Here is a 14,581-nt window from a genome sequence, read left to right on the forward strand (position 1 = left end):
CACTCAAAGTAGTTATGTTTGTTATACATGTGTATGTATTCATTTTGAATAAAAGTGTCACTTCAATAATTAGCAACCAAAAATGCTTTCAATGATATCAAAACTATAGCAAGGTTTTCAGGAATCATAACGGTTAATTCAGTTAGCTTATTTGTGGGTCAGATTGCTTAAGCCTCGCTTTATCGTGATATCAGGTCATATTGTTAAAGGTTGAATGGGGGACATACGTATCTGGCGATACGTATTGCTTGCGTGTTAATGATGTGTATATAATAAAAAGATAAAAACAATAATTAAGAAGAAAGTCAAAAGTATTTCTTAAAAACTGATCCAACATTTTACTTTTGTTTGTTTTTAAATTCGATACTAGTGTGAAGTCGTACTTATTTATTGTTGTACAGTATATTTTACATACACTGTTAACAACGCATTTCTGTAAACTTATTCATCGGCATTGTTATCTAAAAGTTGTAGGAAACGTTTAAATTAATTAAAGCTAAAACAAACACATTTTTGCAGCAAATCATCACTTTATTCTTTGTAAGCCCTCTTTACCAACTGATGCTAACCTAAAATGGAACTGTACAGTACAATTCAAATAAAAGTACACTAAGCTATTGGGTTCAGGAGTGTAACTGGGTTCATTCTAAACGTAGTACTTGAAGTGCAAAGTAGTTGATCTATACATAAATATATTACACCTCTTATAAAACAGACATCAAGTATGTTGATGAAACTCAAACAAATGAATATTTTACAGTTCAAAACACTTTAGACCTCAAATCAAAGTCATATTACGAGCACTATCAATGTTTGGCAAGGTTTCGTTTCCCTTTAACCACACACTAGCAGTGGTTGCTAAGCTGGAGTTCATCTGCGTCCCTACCATCGTCCCATCCTGGAAAAAGTCTTGAAGCTTATCCAGCTCAAACAGTTTGGTCCCCCATGTGTTTATTGCCAGCATCGAAACACCGATGCCTATTATCTTCATAGGCAGTCCGGCAAGAGCCTGCCAAAACAGAATTATTAATACTATGTAAACTACACGAACGGGTACAGCAGTCCAGTATATAACAATGGACCAGTGTTTAGAGCTCTGTTAAATTAAACAACATTTTAAACGTCATCATTGTAAACGTTCAATTCTTTACGCTTGCTGAGGTTCATGGAAACCTTTGTGATCTGAAAGGTTTCCTACACTTTTGACATATCTGTTTCAGTTGCGTTTGTTTCATTTAAATATATCAGCGTGTTTTTAAACAGTTCACTTATAAAAGATGATAATGATGCCGTTAGCAACCATGTAAACATCAACACAGTTTTAAGCAATCGGCCCAATGTTATCTATTATTGTAACCTTATGCATATGAATGTATATGTAATCCCGACCTCGAATTCAAACTCAAACGTCAACGCACACAGGGCTTGTGCATTTTCAGCGACGTCATTTCCGAAACGTTACACCGACATGTTAAGGACACAAGGATAATGCGTTAATGGGCGCAAGATTTATGCCTAACAAGATTCAACATAGAAAATGTTAAGGGCCACAAGCCTAAAAAGCACTTAGCATATTGATGCTATACTGATAAGACGGGCCGTTTCTGAACTGAGTGATGATTGGGATCGACCCTTTAGCACGACTTACTTGACGTACATAACAGTGTTCACAATTCAGAACAAGACCCATGTCAAACTATGATAACAGTGCGTGTTGTGTGCATGGGTGTTCTATTGTTTACCGAAATTCAATGATATTGGCATCAAATTCGATTTAGGTAGTTTATGAAGTTGTGCAACTTCGTCAAATTAAAGTCAAATATATCATTTGTGCGCAGTAACAGTAATTATAGCCCAAGTGTCATTACATATCCTTGATCTAGACTATTATTTGTTTGCCTGCATACTCTTCTTAGGCTAATGTTTCCGGAGATGAAGCTTCTATCACTGTTGCATGCAATGACATGGAATGTTATTTTGACATTCACAATTCAATAATGTTTAGTATTAATTAGTCGAGATTATTCCTCCGTTCACTAATTCGGTACTTTTTGTAGCAATGAAGTCGATACCAGTTTGACTAATGGTTGAGTTTTAGAAAAATCATTTAATTTATTAATATTAAATCATAGGTAAAATGATATTAGCGAATAAAGGCATTCGACAACATACCAAATATGTGGTGTATACTGACTACCTATTAAAATGAAATCACAAGACGATCGCATTACGTTTTTGAATCTGACTTTGCCATTAACATTTGATAAGGAAACACTGTAATTTAAGCCTAGCGAAATCTAAGTACAGTGCAATATACAAGAGTATGGCCTACCATATCAGGTACAGATACAGGGCAGTAAGAGGAGCAGCTACTGATAACAAGAAGTACAGTGCAATATACAAGGGCATTCCTTACCATAGCAGGTATAATAGGGCAATTAGTATTGCGTTTTGATTTGGGAGGTTGTATTCGAGTGGATTTTTGCATTTTGGGATTTCACGAGGCCCAAGCCGAGTGGTATCAAAATCTGCAGAAATTCCACGAGAGTCGAATACGACATACCGGATCAAAACGCAGTACTAATAAACCTTTTATTATATACATGTATTCATAATAATTTTTTAACGACGGACTATTTTGTTTTATGACGTCATTTTAACATCGCGCAACGATAATTGTTATGACGTTACGTCACAAGAGTGGAAACGGCTGTATTGCACTGGAGTGGAATACAGACTACCGTATTTTGCGATATGTATTGCCTGTGGATTTATGATGGGTGTATAATAAATATAAATATCCAGTTGCACAATGTAGGAATGGAGAGCCTCTACCGGTTACATAAAACATGTTACAGTGCAATGTTAAAAGTTACGGGGTAAGTAGGTGACACGATATGGGATATAAGGTACAAAGGAAACAATATCGGGTAAGAGCAAAGTTCGAAACCGAATATGGTTTCCTGCGCCCCGTATATCCCATATCCCATATCTTGTCACCTACTTACCCAATGCCAGTCTTCGACCTACAACATTGGGTCATTCATGATGTGATATACAATAATATGTTTTACCATATCAGGTATTGATATATATCCAGTTGCAAACACAATGGCAGTAGGAGGAGCAGCTACTGGTAACATGAAAGCGAACGAACAGGCAATCGCACTAGTTATCATCAAATACAGGGGGTTGATCCCGACAGATACAGACTGGAAAAAGCAACGGATCGTTTAATGCCTTTAAGAAAATATAAGAAAAAAAGAACGCTCACATATTTATAATTATACGTCTTTAAGATTTGAAGATCATATTTTAAAGCATTAATAAAAAAAATTATAACGCGTTCACGTTGACGAAAAAATATTAGATTATGTACTATGCATCATGCTTTTTCAGCAGATTTGGGTTAGCCTTCCGAATAAAGGCATATTTTTATTTGTTAGTGAAATATCAAATTAGTGTTAAGTCGAGTACCATATCTCTTAGTATCGGAATAAAAAGCTGAGCGGTTGCTGGGTTACTCATCACTTCTGTTACCATGCCAACAACAACTAGGATTATCGCGTTAAGAACGATCGGTTCTGACTGTCCGAACGCTTTGAATTCATTTCCAATCCACACGGATAATCCTGATATCTGAAATAAAATATGTATATTTGTTTTCAAAATATACATAAACCCGTGCATTTGCATTTTCGTGGTACAGTACAAAACAATAGATCGATAACAAATAGACTCAATTATGAGTTTCATATGTAAAGAATATTTTTGGTGTAAACCAATATATAAGCGTTAAAGAAACAAAATGCAATCCACTGAGTGTATGCGGTTTCCACAAGGTATAAATTATTATGTTGGGTGTTGGTCTTGCCTGACTGGCTCTAGCCATTGCAAACCCTCCGCCCACTAAAATCAACACGCCCCAGGGTAGCTGTTTTGTTACCATTTGCCATTTCAGAATCGGCGTATAAGATGGGATCCCTATAAAATGAGAGAGATGATATATCTACACCTGTTATTTCCACGCAAGGCATCCTAAGACAATATAAACCATGTTTATTAATAGAAACACTATCACTGGATTAAACGTATATATATATCTTAAATTCTTAATATCTAAGTAGTCATAATATTTCCTTTATTTTCAAAACAAAATGAACGTTTGCATTGCATAAATTATTAAAATGATGTATGGACACATATTTAGTTTATTACCATCACTCCAACAAAGGATGTTAGGTTTTTTCTCTGGCAAAATAAACAAAAGGGTGCTAAGAAGAATACAGGGTGTGGAATCTGAAACCAAACTGAAAACAGCAACAACAAAGTAAGCTCAGGGAAACATGAAGCGAAGCCTGTCAATAAATACAATTGAGATTTTGATGCAAACACTTTTTATCATACTTGGACAAAGTGTTTGATTGGAAAAGATGTTATAGTACAATACATGAAGGCCTGATAATAAGAGATTCGTCTACCTCAATCCATTATTTACGTCTTCATCTACAAAAATCTTCCCCCATCCGTCAATATTTGGCGGATTTCGAAACAGCCAAAATATCACCATGGAAACAAACACGATAACGACTTCTGTTTCTGCAAATCTAAAACGCAAACAATTAAATAAAATATTATTAAGCTGTTTAATGTGAAATTCATTTCAAACACGAAATTTCTGTTATAACTCGTATAACAAAGTGTTTACGCACGATATAGGCCCAAGTGCTTTGGCACGTTTACGAATAACACCATTTATTGCCGCTTTAGCTTCCGGATCCATCCGACGAAAGCAGCTGCAAAACAAACATAAAATATGTGTAAATGACCTCTTCTTACAGTAATTGGTCACTCAATTTTGACAAAAAAAAAAAAAAAAAAAAAAATAACCAGTTGTTTATGACCACTTTCTTAGTTTGATTAAATAATGCAATGAGTTCCATGGTTCCATTGTATGATATATGTGTTGTATGTGCTAACAATCAAGTGTAATATAGCGTCGTTAAGAATGGCATGCGGATCAAAAAACATAACTAAAACATATTTGATGAATAAAGATGAGCGGAGTTCAGTTCATATGTCCTAAACAAAAAGGACGCAAATGGCATTTATTACACTTGCTCAGGGCCCAACTACATTAAATGTACTCATTTCAGTTTGGTTAACATACTACTAATGGAATAAATACTTTTTCTAGAATAATGAATTATTTATACTTATTGTCATTTGATTCTTCAATGTATTTATACCAATCCTCTATTCTCTTTTGCAAATATTGATTATCAACATTCATTTTCTCAAGTGTTATTAAAAGCAACACAATTGTGCTATTCACATGGTTTCCATTCTCACCTTGATCCCAGAAATCTAAAAGCGAGCCAAAGCCATCCAATTACCATTGTAACAAGTGACAAAGGAAAGGCAAATACGATCCAAGATGTAAAAGAAATCGGCGATTCATTCTGACCATTATCTCTGTAAAGCCTGAAACAAATATACATTAAAACTAATTAAAGGTCAATATAACTGCTATTTGACGAGTTAGAAAATTCCTACTGTACTGTAGATACCAAGAAAATGGTAATTAAAATCCAAATCCATTAAATGAAAACACTGGTGAGATGGTATTGCAAAGCCAATTGCACGAAAGATACCATACTTGTCTACAACATCTTTCAGTACAAGATTTGGTGGCGTGCCAGTGATTGTGGCCATTCCACCACAGAAAGCACCGTATGCAACGCTTAAACACAGCGCCTTTGCCAATGCCTTGAACTCCTGCTCTGCATGTTTGTCAGTAAATACTTCCTCGTCTTGCGATGGCTTTCTAGGGAAAATATATAAAACAACACCATCAGTACCAAAGGTGCTCGTCACATTGCCTGTATACAGTAATACATATTTTTTTATTTTTTTTTAAAAAAATTTTTTTTATTTTTTATTATTTATTTTGGTCAAAATAGTGAATATATCTCATCTAAAAAAATATTCCACAAGTTTTCATGAAAGAAAATTAGTATAATATATCAATAAATATAAGGCAAACATGTGCAAAATATCATCAATTCCAAACGGACCTAATCAATAGAGCATAGTTCCTAAAATATTTCAGATAATCTAATAAATTTTACTGTTCTGATAAGGTAAGATTCCCATCTAGAAGAAAAATATAACTTTTATGCTAGTAAGATTGACCTTTACGGCATATTCAAACAAATGCACCGACCAGAAGCTGAAATTCGCCATTACGAAAGAACCGGGAGATTGAAAAACAACGGATTTTCCCCCCTAAAACACGTTAAAAACAGACTGACATGCAAACTTTCCGTATGCATTACAAAGAGAAGCTTAAAATATCATTCCTACCGTTAAAAAGTCGTTGAGTAAGACACGTATTAATCCAAATAGAACGTTTTTTGTTGCAGTATTTCTACTTTTACTTTGGATAACATTTGAATGTTTTTCAGTAAAAACAAAATAAAAGAAATATGTATTGCTGTATTTTGGCAATGTGACGAGCACCTTTGATCAGTACCATCACATCTTTTTAGGGACTTAGCTGAGATATATTTCATTAATCGTTTTACAGTACAAACTTTATCTAAAGGATAAATATACGAGTTGAAATACCGGGGCCGGTGACATTTATACCGTTTTCTAACGGGAAATGATACATGCGACATTGCCATTTCTCCAAGCACCGGATACAGGCATACAACATTCTGAGAAAGTCGTTCAAAATGTTTTATTTTTTTTATATATTGACTTTTAACAAGCTACTGATAAATATTCAAATAATAATAATCATTTCAAACTTGTTAGTAACGTGGTTTTCGTCCTCTTTGCACGTTTGATTGATGGTGATCTCCACCTGATCGTTTGAGTCGTACGTCACCAGAACGGCCTCCTCCTCGGCTAAACGTTGTAAGTGAAATGAAAAAAATTATTTAAGGAACAAATCTGCTCCCACTTAGTTTAACAATGTAGATTTAGATGTTATTTCATTTTCATTGATGTATCACCGTGGAAACAAACTCGTAATCTTTACATTACATATTTTAGGTAGAATTTTATTATTTAACTTTCAAAAAAAGCGAATAAACCAAACCAAACCAAACAAACCTGACTGTGCTCTGACTTCTTTGACAGACTCACACACGGCCAGTATAATTGGAATCATCATGGCGGTCGCTGACGTGTTGTTGATCCAGAAGGAAAGAAACCACGTTGTAACCATGGCGCCAAGCATTAACCTTTAAGTGAAATATCTTTCAACAGTGCCAAAGTACATGTTAAGCCAGAAACTATTTTGTTGGCTACAATTAATTTAGAGTCAGTATCAATTTGTTCAAGTTAGCTAACTTTAATCTGCATTTTCACGAATAGACAGTTTTTACAATTTTGGAATTGTTGTTTTAGAGTCATCTGATTTAAGTATTAACGCCTTTAATTCAGTCATGTAAGATAACTCACAATAAAACAGATCTCGATTGTTTAAAAACAGTCACATTTTCATTTTTCCTTAAAGCTTTAGTAATTCTTTTAGCCCTAAAACTTTACGACTATCAATATGAAACTGCAATCTAATCTTAAGTCATCTATCTTAAATCAATGTTATCCAGACATTCACGAAAACATTTGCTCATTTCAAGACGAAAGATAAAACGGCCAATCTGTGGGAGTGCAGGTTTAAACACTACTGCTCCTTCATAATTTCTAAATGCGATTTCATCAGCAAACGAATATTCTTTAAATAACTTTCATATTCCGACGAAGAATACACATATTGTACAAAACGACGCTTGTGGTTGGCGTTTTATTGCGATAAAATGTATATGACGTCGATTAAAAAAGAGTTTTTATCATAATTTTAGAGTTGGATTACGCTTCAAGATAAGATATGCAAATAATGTTAGTAGGTATAAACAATAAATGTTTTCCATTGCGGCTGAAATATCTATGAACGTTTGGTTTCCAACTGACAAAATGTTTTCAGACAAAGATGAACCGCGATTCTCAAAATTAAATCCTTAAATACATGAGCAAGCAGTTATATCTATGACCAAAAAGACATACATGATAGGTTGAGCTCCAACAAGGACGAGGACGTACAGGGATATCCTGGTATGAAGTCTAGTCTCCTCTAGCGCCATAGCAATAAGTAGACCTCCTAGTAGCAGCATCGATATGTCCTGAACAAAAACAGTATTGCTTATAAGAATGCTTAAGCACGAACAAGAACGATAACGTCAAGAGATATCCTGGTTCGAAGTTAATCTCCTCCAGGGCCGTAGCAATAAGCAGACATACAAGGAGCAGCATCGATGTGTCCTGCAAAAGCAGTGTTGATGACATGTATAATATTGCTGACCTCGAACAACAACGATAACGTAGAGATATCCTGATATAAACTCCTCCAGGGCCATAGCAATTAGCATACCTTCAGGGAGCAGCACCGTTATGTCCTGGAAACAAGATAAATTAAGAAATTGAAATGGTAAACACAGGGTATGGTGATGTCCGGCAAAGGTCGGGGATGAAGACATCCTGATATAAAGTATTGTAAGCGTAATTATCAGAGCGATGAGCAGGCCTATGAGGAGCAGCATCAATGATGTCTGAAAAATAGGGCTGATTATATGATTGACATCTAACAATGACGAACAAAGATATCCTTGTACGACGTCTTATCTCACTTTGTGCAATGACAATAAGCTGACCCCAAGGAGTAGATTCGATACAGTTATCCTGAAAATAAAGCTCATCATAATCATAAAAACAACTATGCTCCCAAAATGCAAGCCAATTTGTAATTCCGCATTAATTTATATTTTAAATTAATAGTAATTTATTGCATGAGAAAACATTTGACAATGAAAATATCAAAAATGTTATACTAAGCAAAAGTGTTTTATAAACACTCAACAATAAGAGTTATACATAATGTATAATGCATTTTTCAAGTAGAAAAACAACATAATACTGGAAGTTGTAGAGAAAGACTAGTGAGAGAAAGGTGCCAGCATAAGATGTATGTGGGGTAAGTCATAACCGACCTCTCCACCAAGTTTGAGAATGGTGAAGCCTTATTCTGATCGGACAATGATTTTGTGTACAAGCTCATTGTGGTCCTGACTCTTGATCCATTGATCTCAAAATCAACGGGAGTCATATGAATATCATTACCAACCTCCCTTCCATTTTTGAAGACTGTAGGTCTAAGCATACTCTAGTTTTTAATTGGACAAGCCCTTTGTGGTGAAAACGAGTTTCTTTAGTAAAATGCTACTATATACAGTAACAAAAAATGTTCTATGAATAAATGTCGCCACCATCATTATAAAATATCATTATATTATTTTAAAACATAGCTATCTCTTGACGTTACATCTTAAATTAAGGGAAGTGTAAAGTGTACACTGTATCTAACGATGCACTATGTGTTTTAGCGCTTTAAATTTCAAAATCAGTATTCATTATACAAATGTTTTTGTTTTTTGATTATATGGGCTTTTTTCATTTTAATATAAAGTCCAATGTGAATGACCACTGATGAAATATCCTATATTTACTATAAAGTCTTGAAAGTATTTGAAAACGCTAGGCGAGTCCCTACTGTAAAGTAAGCTGAACTGATCACTCTTGCAGGAGCCACGCCCACCATTGGAAACAGGAACACAGGAAACAGTGACGTCACTGGTATTGGAACAGCTTCCGTCAACCACATAACGGCCATTACAATGATCACGTATGCGCACTTGGATTCCTTAAAAGAAAACATAATTTTGTTCCTAACACGAGATCAGCTGAACAGAATTGTTTGTTATTTCACGGTGTATCATGATAAGATTAAAGAATCACACCCATAAATAAGCTAGTTCTCGTCATAAACTATTAATATTAAATCTTGATTACCAGTGACCCGTGCACTTTATGTATCATTTGAAAGGCACTTACTTTAATACTAATATAGGGTTAATACATCTTTTTGAGGTCGTTACCAGCTGCAAAAGGTCCGCAAAATGGTGTACAGCCCGAGTACGTAGTACAAGGGTTGTACACTATTTTAAGGGCCTTTGTAGATGGTAACGACCGAAACAAAAGGTGTATTATCGCTATTATTGCATCAAAATACACACAAAGAGAAACGTTTGTGTTTAAATAAAAAAGTTAGTTCAAAATAACCTTCATGACAGATACTTGTGTGACGTCACGAGTGATGTCATTGAAAAAGTTTTACATTATGCTCGATAAGGGCGGCAACATAACTCGGCAGTTGCATTTTTGTTTTGGCGCCATTTTTAGCAGTGTTCATTCGATTGGAAAGTGTGTGTTTTTAAACTGACTTAATTACTTGGATTATTTACACACAATACCTATTTGGTAATCGAATAATTACCGATATATCCCTACTTTATCATTAATTTGTTTTGACAACTAATTTAAGGCTGAAAAAATGTCAAATGCTCTTAAAAAAATGTACAGCAGCTTCAACATCAGAAAAAAATAAATACTTGAAATTTCTTTGTTCATCGCATACGACGTAATGGAATCATGTCCATATAAGTCGTTTGTTCTGAATAAAATCGACAGAATTAACACAAGTTCAGGGGAGTTAGACGTTTTAGACTTAAGTTAGTGCTTTTAAAGCAAACAAATAGTCAACACAACTGCAGAATTACTATCTAGTAAACACACATCGGCTTGCCAGGAAAGACAACTCGGAAGAAAATGTGTAAGTTAAATGCGATTTATTTCATTTGTTGATATTTGCATACAGCTATATATGCTGAAATTTATTTTTGTGCAAAGGCTGACATCGTTGTCCTACTTTCGGTCAGAAACCATGTCTCTCAGCAGCCATTGTTATGATGCCAACCCTAATAGTGCTTATTTAAAACAAAACGCCGGTTATTAACGGCACGTGAATTTACTGAATAATGCACGTCTTCTACCGATAACGCCCGTGTTTTTGCATTTTAACACACCACGATAACGGACCGAAAACACACATTTTATGCAATAATACGTAATATTAATCACTGAAAGTTCATTATAAATGCAATCATAACAGTTTTTAAATGTCATATAAGGGCAAATAACTGCTTCAATGTTTTAGCTAAATCATGACGTGATTGCCTCCCTTATACACATACAGCAGATACGTCACTATTGTATGTGTATACAAAACATCAGACGACAGGAACTGTCAGCAGGTAAAAATGTCTCGTTACCTCGGCTAACGCCTCGGATGACATTCTGCTCTCGGGTTGACAATATCAATGTCGAACATGCTGCCATATGATATTTATATACTATTTCATGAACTGCATTTATGCAAAGCAAATGTTATTTTGTGATATTCGGCTTGTCATCTGCGCAGGTAATTCCTCGGTCACAAATCAAATCCGGCCGCCGTTCTATGATCGGCCGACGTATTTTTCGCTCATCGGGCTGGTGGCCGGCCGATGATCGCACGGACATCGGGGCATTTTTGAGCGTCGGGCGGCGGCCAGACTAAATTTTAGTCTCACTTAAAATTCAACCCGACGTCGGGGTCTGGAAAAAATCGTGGCGAGATCGGATCAAGATCGGACGATCATCGCACGGAAATCGCCTGGTGATCGCCCGACATCGGGGCCATTGTACATGCGCTAAGAAAAATCAAGGTGTGGTTAAGCGACGTTTAAATCGGCCGGCGATCGTTTGATTGCCGGATGGCCTCCGTCCGATTACGGACGGACGCCGGACGGTGCCCGTCAGGTGCCCGCCCAGAGACCGAAGGACTCCGACCAGTTATTTTGCAGATCACGTGGGTAGGTATGTCCCGGCCTGCATCTTCAGTTTCTCATTTTCAGTCAAGATGCCGAGAAGGTTAGTCGTTTCACGGCCAGAGACTCTCCCTCCAACAGCTGATCAGCCTGTGGAACTGCATTATCAGGAGAAGGAAGAAGCATCGCAGCAACAGGTAACTGTCGAGCAGAATGAAGCAATTGCCCAGTGTTTTTTTTTTTGAAGAAAATCCAATCTTTTATGACCTGACACACAAGAATTACAAAGACAGGATGAAGAGGGCTGCCCTCCTCAAATTTGGCGACCAGATAGGAATAGAATCCTGTCTGCGAATGAAAGATTGTGGGATTTATAAATTATTTATATACCATTTTCCAGGTTGCGCGCAGCAGTCACCTCGCGGAGTGCGACCGGCGCCCGGCCGATGCCCACCAGATTGCCATCCGGACATCGTGCGATTCATTTAAATTTTCCGGCATCCTTGTGGCCCTCGAACAATACCAGACCTTCCGATTAATAACACGATGCTCCACCCAAAGGTTTTCCCAAACTGTCAGATTGCCGGCCGATCATCAGAAGGTGCCCTTTTGTCCAACCTTCAGTGCCACTCATCGGACAGCGACCTGCTCCGACGTGTATAGTCCATCCGATGCCTCGAGTTCGGACGCATCGGCCGGGTGATTTGAGACCGAGGCATAAAACGGGTAGGTGTTTGTTCTGTTATTTATAACCGGACAAAGTATTCGACAAAAATCATTTGTCATCATATAATACAATATTTAATAAATCCAGGTACAACTACCTTAACTCACACAAGATTTGCTTACTTACAAAATTCGTGAGCTAATTCAATACATTCTATATGACGACTCGTGACAGATCCTATATATATGTATGACACGTAGGATACTTTTTGAGTTCAGTGTAAGGTCGTATTTCAATTCCCGTGGGTCATAAAAAAACATATTTTCACGAATCATGGTGAAAAACACGATTGAAATAATGTTTTTTTCTTTGATAACGAGTTAAATTAAATACGATCTTACACTGAAATCAACAATATTTTAAGTATCTGTTATGTAATTTTCGTAGTTGTATTGGTATTTTTAATGTTTATCAATTAATCGTATTGTATTGGATTTTTTTATTATTTAACAATGAACTTTTAATATGGCATATATGTTCAAAATGATACAAGTTAATGCACGAAATTATTTTTTACATTGAACAGAGCGTTTAATAGATGACCAAAATAACGCTGGTCGCCATTTACTGAATGAACATTGAAAGTTTTAAATTGATCAGTATGATTCGTTTGTAGGCGGATTGTTAAAAAAACGTGTCTTAAATGTAGATAATTTTATGGCGGGAGAGGTAATGAAAATCAGTATATTATTGTTGTGTGTTATTTGTATTGTACGAAAGCAAATGCTGAAACATACCTTTTGCGTTTTATCTTTAATAAGGATTGTTGGGATAAGAGTGAGGTTTGTGCACATAAACTGGTTTAAACCCCCAGTAAATTTGCATTTTACTGACCGTTCCAAGGCGGTATCTAACCATTCTTGATAAACATACCAATTATATATATATATATATATATATATATATATATATATATATATATATATATATATATATATATATATATATATATATATATATATATATAGTATTTATGCACTGTGCTGTTTGTAGAGTTTTGTGCTGTTTTCTGTTTCTTGTTTGTAATTTTGTGTTCTTGTCTTTGGCGTTTGCCCATTGCCACAAAACCGGGTTTATGTTTACACGTTTTGCTTCTGAGCATGTTTCTGTAGCTTTTTGCATAAATATTTAAGCATAAGCAACATTTTTTTTCAAATACTAAATCATTATTTTTGGCTTCATTTACTTGTTCAATTTAGTTTTGACCAAAGGGGAATGTTACAACACTTGATCTTTAAAAAAGTTCTTAAAGTTGATGTTTCCCCTCATTAGTTTGCAGTGAAAATATCAAACTGATATATTAGCTGTTGTTATTTCATTGACAAAGCTACATATTTCATCTAATTGCATGAAAAAATATCTAAATTTAGATAGAGCGTGTATATGGTAGCCTTCATCCTAAATGTTCCCGCTTTTAATGTTATCATTGGTGAAATAGATTGGTCAGCTACTCTAATCAACAATTCATGTCGTTTTAATTTTACATAAAAGTACTAAGTCTACATATACAGTTGGTTCGAAAGATATTTACTTCAGCATACAACTGTCTGAACAATCGATGACAAGTAAATTAGATGCTACTACATAATAAACAAAATATTAAATTCAAACTTCCCGCCTACATTAACTTACCATTTTCAACTCAGGATCATAGTCTGTCAATAGTTTTAACGGAAGAACAAATGCCAAAAAAGTAATCCAAACACATTTCGTAGCAATTAGTGTATGGAAAATTTTCCGGAAGATAGCCATTTTGTCAAGTTTTGAAATACACCCTCGTTATGTTGCAACAACGGACACGTTTCGAGTGCAATACACCTGTATAAATCAACGGTACATACGGTCAATTTGATTATAACTTTAATAATCAAAAGACCCAAAACTACTTTAAAGTATCATCGATTACTCTTTTGTAAACTTAATCGTAAATGAACTATGTGTTCCTAAAGCTGTCTCAATGCATACTAGTCATTATATACAGTAAATCGCCCTCACCCAAAAATCTGTTAATTATGACTCATGCCTGCAATTTGTGCGAAAGCACGATCACATAAGTGCTAGTCACGTTCACTTTTTCGCAACT

At 35.5% G+C, this 14,581-nt stretch overlaps 1 protein-coding gene across 1 annotated transcript; it reads right to left on the reverse strand.

Annotated features, from left to right (window-relative positions):
* Positions 1-555: 555 nt before the first annotated feature.
* LOC128224696 (Na(+)/citrate cotransporter-like) lies at positions 556-14,395 on the reverse strand. Its single transcript, XM_052934672.1, has 14 exons — positions 14,131-14,395; positions 9,617-9,766; positions 8,077-8,192; positions 7,123-7,253; positions 6,816-6,915; positions 5,660-5,827; positions 5,353-5,484; positions 4,713-4,796; positions 4,482-4,607; positions 4,219-4,310; positions 3,875-3,984; positions 3,478-3,639; positions 3,075-3,212; positions 556-1,009 (listed from the first exon to the last, which is right to left on the reverse strand). The coding sequence occupies exons 1-14, from the start codon at positions 14,248-14,250 to the stop codon at positions 779-781; spliced, it is 1,860 nt and encodes a 619-aa protein (XP_052790632.1). The 5' UTR covers positions 14,251-14,395; the 3' UTR covers positions 556-778.
* Positions 14,396-14,581: the final 186 nt, after the last annotated feature.

Source organism: Mya arenaria, chromosome 17, assembly GCF_026914265.1.
Source record: "Mya arenaria isolate MELC-2E11 chromosome 17, ASM2691426v1".
Lineage (NCBI taxonomy): Eukaryota > Metazoa > Mollusca > Bivalvia > Myida > Myidae > Mya > Mya arenaria.

Excerpts from the sequence above, each read along its gene's own strand:
- LOC128224696 (XM_052934672.1), bottom strand. The coding sequence starts at position 14,250 with ATGGCTATCTTCCGGAAAATTTTCCATACACTAATTGCTACGAAATGT. Across the intron at positions 8,193-9,616 it reads TCAGTTCAGCTTACTTTACA|GACATATCGATGCTGCTACT; the intron begins GTAGGGACTCGC and ends GTTTTTGTTCAG. Across the intron at positions 7,254-8,076 it reads GTTGGAGCTCAACCTATCAT|GTTAATGCTTGGCGCCATGG; the intron begins GTATGTCTTTTT and ends TTTCACTTAAAG.